This window comes from Leiobunum rupestre, chromosome 5, assembly GCF_980474605.1.
Source record: "Leiobunum rupestre chromosome 5, qqLeiRupe1.1.hap1, whole genome shotgun sequence".
Classification (NCBI taxonomy): domain Eukaryota; kingdom Metazoa; phylum Arthropoda; class Arachnida; order Opiliones; family Sclerosomatidae; genus Leiobunum; species Leiobunum rupestre.
Window position 1 is genome coordinate 30237740 of NC_143388.1, and position 5153 is coordinate 30242892.

The 5153-nt window shown below is 36.7% G+C and overlaps 1 protein-coding gene across 2 annotated transcripts; it reads left to right on the top strand.

Moving 5' to 3' along the window:
* The first annotated feature begins 418 nt into the window (after positions 1 to 418).
* Positions 419 to 4494, top strand: LOC149944110 (solute carrier family 35 member H1-like). 2 transcript variants are annotated; one of them, XR_016480939.1, is made up of 9 exons: positions 419 to 1025; positions 1091 to 1241; positions 1300 to 1363; positions 1428 to 1500; positions 1562 to 1730; positions 1792 to 2051; positions 2126 to 2255; positions 2706 to 2812; positions 4059 to 4494. XR_016480939.1 is itself a non-coding variant. In XM_090175418.1 (8 exons), exons 1-8 carry the CDS (start codon positions 768 to 770, stop codon positions 4166 to 4168), a joined length of 1215 nt encoding a protein of 404 aa, XP_090031544.1. In that variant the 5' UTR covers positions 419 to 767; the 3' UTR covers positions 4169 to 4494. The 2 variants fall into 2 exon arrangements, 1 of the variants encoding a protein (XP_090031544.1); XM_090175418.1 differs by lacking the exon at positions 2706 to 2812.
* The last annotated feature ends 659 nt before the right edge of the window (positions 4495 to 5153 follow it).

The window sequence follows — 5153 nt, forward strand, 5'->3', positions numbered from 1 at the left end:
AACGTTGCCAGATTTTCGATATAATTGAATCCTCGGTACGATATACGATTCAAAGCACGATCCGTGTAAAAACTGTTTTATTTAGAGTGGAAACGTTTATTTATCTCTAAATATTACGGTGACCAGTGATCTTTAGCAAAGGTTATCTCCCATATTCCAGACTCCCACTTCCAAACACGCTCTTGCGGTTTCATCGGGACATTATTGTCGCCACGAATCGGAAATATTTCCAAAATATTTTCTCACGTGATTTGTCGTACATAAAGGTGAGCTAAAGTATACGACATAAAAGGTAGACTGGGCTTAATTGACTTGTTTACAGCCGTACTATCCTTCTTAATCTAGTACGATCAAAACTCGATACGATAATCCAGCGCATGCAATCTGCCAACCCTGCCAGGCTGCCACTGCCAATGGCCGTGACTGTCGCGCTGCCTACGATTTAGGCCGTCTGTAATCTTTGTTTTGGGATTCGGGAAAAAGCAAAGTCGATAATGATATTTCCACAAGCTCAATACTGGACAAGATAAAATTCGCATTTTCTATTTCTGCATTTTTTTATCTTGAAAAAAAAAAGCTGAAGTACGTTTCTGGTATGAAGTGGGCCTTTGCATTTGAAAGGATCGCATCCGACTCATCGTGAACGTTTCAACTTTCAATAATTAACAGCTGTTAGTTATTTATATGTTGTTTAAAATGAATTAGGGCCTTGAGCGTATGACATGATAGCCTACGGGGCTTAAATTTACTGTGCGGTTTAGCCGGAAATGCAACGTCACAGAAGCACTGCAAAGTATGAAAAACTTATTGGAAATTCTTTCATCGATAGTGGGTTTTCCCTTTGCTCTCCATCAGTGTTTTGTGGTGATGAAAAGAACCGTCCAGTTCAGAAACATTCTTCAGCAATGGTTTATCCTATATGCTCAGTAAAATTTATACTAATCATTTTTCGAACGCTGTCCCTGATCCTTTTTTATTACTGCTTCTCAATTGGCATCACCTTCTACCAAAAATGGTTTATCAAGGTTCGTTCCCTTTTCCAGGGTCTTATGTAGAATTTACAGACTACTTATATTATTGAAATTTGCAGGAATTCCATTTTCCACTGACAGTAGTCATCTGTCATTTAGTCGTAAAATTTCTTTTATCAGGCATTGGCCGTGTAATTTGGGAAGCACGCACTGGTCAACCTCGTGTACTTTTGGGTTGGAGTGTTTACGTTAAGCAACTTGCCATAACTGGTAAGTGCAATTTCTGTAAATTAAAACTTACCATTTTCTTAATACATATTGTTTATAGGAGTTGCCAGTGCTTTAGATATAGGATTTTCAAATTGGAGCTTTGAATTTGTAACAATTTCATTGTAAATTATACTTGCAAGATTCTTTTAAGTTTTTTTGTGTTATTTACCCAGGACCAATTTTCAGATACACTATGACCAAGTCAACATGTGTTATTTTTATATTGGGTTTCTCTTTATTGTTGGGCTTGGAGAGGAAGGTAACAACTTGTGTGATAATTTAAAAGGACAAAATGTAAAGATTTGTTATTTTACTTTTAGCGGCCGTCGTTGATTTTTGTAGTTTTGTTGATCTCAATCGGATTATTTATGTTCACGTACAAATCAACGCAGTTCAATTCCAAGGGTTTTCTTCTTGTACTAAGTGCCTCTTTCTTAGCCGGCCTTCGCTGGACACTTGCACAATTAGTGATGCAAAGAAAGGACATTGGTTAGGTCTTCCTTTATATCGCGGAGGCTGCGCGCAATATTTAAAATGTTGTTTTTTTTAGGTCTAGGCAATCCTATAGACATGATTTACCATGTTCAGCCATGGATGATTGTTGGTTTATTACCGCTAGCAGTTGCGTTTGAAGGAGTTCCAATAGCCACTAGTGAGAAAGTTTTCAGATTCCACGATTGGCATGAACTGGGAACCAATTGCGGTTTGATATTGTTCGGGTCAACGTTGGCTTTCTTGATGGAACTTAGTGAATACTTATTGCTCACCTACACGTCCAGTCTTACATTGTCCATAGCGGGAATTATTAAGGTTTACTTTCGAATTGTTGTTATTTTATTACATCACTGTTTTACATTTGTTAATTGAATCCTTACAAATACTAGGAGGTCTGTACCCTGTACTTGGCCATTAAATATAACGGGGACCAAATGACTGCTGTCAACATGATTGGCCTCTTGATTTGTCTTATTGGAATCTCCCTACACATGGTCTTAAAACTTTTGTCCAACCCAGGTGTGTATTTTATAGAATCATTTTAGTGTTGAAATACATTGAATAGGGAATAGTACCGCTACAGTTCGAATCTGCCTTTCAAAATTGAGAACTCTATCATTTGTCGGTGGCGCCATCCGCTGTTAGCGGAGGGATCCTATGAAAATGACTTTTTTCAATATTTCACCTTGAAGCTATAGATGGCGCCACCGTGTAATGATAAATTTTACGTTGGAGTGCGTCGATTCAAAATTTCTTTCGCGTAACCACAACTAGCGGTACTATAATTCCCAATACTATAGTTGAAATACATCGGTGATCGAACTTAACATGGTAGATTTAAAACTTGCGTAACCTCTAACATTTCTTTCGTTGGTATATTGGGCTGCACGTTCCTTAATCTTTTCAATCTTAATTTACTTCTTTTTCGTTGTGTTTTTTGCCTTTTCCCAACTTTTCTTTTTTTCTCAGCATTGGGTGGTGTCTCCAATTGGGTCAAAAGTTTCAAGCTATTTTCTTAAAAATAGATCTCATTATTTTCAATATAATGGGAATTAGAAATTGAAATTTTCAATCAGGTATTTAGAAATGTGTTTTCATGTTTTCTTTCGCTTTTGTTTGTGTCTTTTACCTCTGTGTTAGGAGTTAGTTATTATTTCTTTAGAGAAATATTAAGTGGTTCTAGTAGTTTTTGCAACTAATTGAGAATCCATAATTGCTTGTTAACTCTTCATGAACATAAATTGTTGCTTATAACCTAGGAGCTAAGGGTGTGCGAGCACTCGTTTTAAACGAGTACTTGAAACGAGTTTGAGTCAATACTAGGCTCAAAACTCGCTAAGCCTTCTGTGGAAACTCGCTGAGCTTTCGAGTTCAAAGTTTCGCCAAGGTCAAGCTCGCTAAGAACTCGTCAGTCAATTTAAGTGTTGCCGAGTGCTCGATTTGCTAATTTATAAGGCGCGCATGCTCAGTTGTAAATTTAAACTTTAGAAACCTATGACGTCACAATTTTCAACCAATCAGGGCGCTTAGCTCTAGGTTATTCTATTGAAGTTGTAATGTAGCTCTAGGTTTTTTTATGGGAGATGTAGGCTATAGGGTTTTTCTATGGGAGTTGTGGTGTAGAGGGTTTTTCTATTGCAGTTGTAGTGTATAGGGTTTTGCTATAGGAGTTGTGATAAAGAGGGTGTAGTTATGGTGTAGAGAGTTTTTCTATTGGAGTTGTCTATAGGGTTTTGTTAGCGCAGCGGTTCCCAATTTGTTTTTGCTATGGAACCCTAAATTATCCACCTAATTCTGGCGGAACCCCAACTCGTTTTTTTACTCATCTTAAACTCTTGACACGAACAAAGATGGCCACGCTGCGAATTCTCGGAACCCCTGTGACCCTTCCACGAAACCCCAGGGTTCCGCGGAACACCTTTTGGGAACTGCTGTGCTAGTGGAGTTGTAGTTTAGATGGGTTTTTCTATGGGAGTTGTGGTGTAGAGAGTTTTTCTTATTAGAGTTGTCTATAGGGTTTTGCTAGTGGAGTTATAGTTTAGATGGGTTTTTCTATGGGAGTTGTGGTGTAGAGTTTTTTTTATTGGAGTTGTCTATAGGTTTTGCTAGTGGAGTTGTAGTTTAGATGGCTCTTTTATTGGAGTTGTATAGGGTTTTTCTATCAGTTTTGTGTGTTAGAAAACAAGAAAGGAGTTATTTTTTAGTTATTGAGGTTGTAGAGAAGGAGGAAGTTTTAGGATTCCTTTGCAACAATTATACCTTTCTGTAGTAACTTTTTAAATTTTGAACCTTGTTAAAAATCGTTCTTGTTTTTATGTAAAGTTGATGTGCCAGCTGATAATGTGAAGGAAAAATCTGAATGGCTATTAGCTTATGATGATGACGATGAGGATGACGAGGAGACACTTTTTGACGTTTGCCCAGTTAGGTGATTAAGTAAACCAATTACAGTAAATTAAAATAAACTGAGTGTCTAGTCCGTGAAGTGCTTTATGAAGCGCCTGATTTATCTTTTAAGTGATATGAGAAATAGACTCTGCTCTAAAATCTACTGGGGTATAAACTTTATAATAATAATAAAAATACTAATAATGTAAAAAGCGCCAAATCTTTTTATCTTTGTTTATATTGACATAATGTTCTATAAAAAATAAGGGAACCTTATTTAAGTTCTAGACAATATCAAATTTTTGTCCATAGATATGTATATAGCAGTAATTTTTTTGGTCACAGATTATATAGGAAAATAAGGAAATAAATTAAATGGTTTTAAATTTTCATTACGTCTCAAATGATTAAATCAGGAAATATTAAATATGTATACACTTGGAATGTCCAAGTTGATCGCACCATTAAGGAAAGGTAAGGAGAGCCAATTCTGCTTTTGAGGCAGCGTTGTCAGATCGAAAATCGAAAATTATCGTATGCAAGCCAAAAATATTTTCTGCTAAGATGGCGCTTTATTTTCTAACCAAAAGAGGGCGTAGCGATATTTCTCGGCAGCGAATACTTCTTTCCATAAAATCATCCTGGACTGTCTTGCCTCCCTGGCGAACGTTGTTGCCAGAACTTTGACAATAGTTTTGGCAATGTAATGAAAAAAGGATTTTAAGTCCAGTCGCGGTAGCCCACACTCTATATTTCACTTTGATGGAGAATTTATGGAAACATCTATTAAAATTCAAACGACGGTGTATCCTTTAATATTTGATTATTTAGAATATCGAAAAGAGCTAAGGACTGCAATCTAGTAGTCAGGCCGTCTTATTAATAAGGCAGACTAGGTAAAGTACCTAGGGCCTACGAAAATTTAGGATAATTTAGGGCCTACGATTGCATATAAAAAGGCCTACGAAGGTAATAATAATAATAATGAGCTAGGCTAATACCCAAGGCCTAAGTCATCAAGCGACTTTT

Coding starts and splice junctions, on each gene's coding strand:
- LOC149944110 (XM_090175418.1), top strand. CDS start 768: ATGCAACGTCACAGAAGCACTGCAAAGTATGAAAAACTTATTGGAAAT. Junction 1,242..1,299: donor TAAGCAACTTGCCATAACTG/GTAAGTGCAATT, acceptor TATTGTTTATAG/GAGTTGCCAGTGCTTTAGAT. Junction 2,256..4,058: donor AAAACTTTTGTCCAACCCAG/GTGTGTATTTTA, acceptor TTTTATGTAAAG/TTGATGTGCCAGCTGATAAT.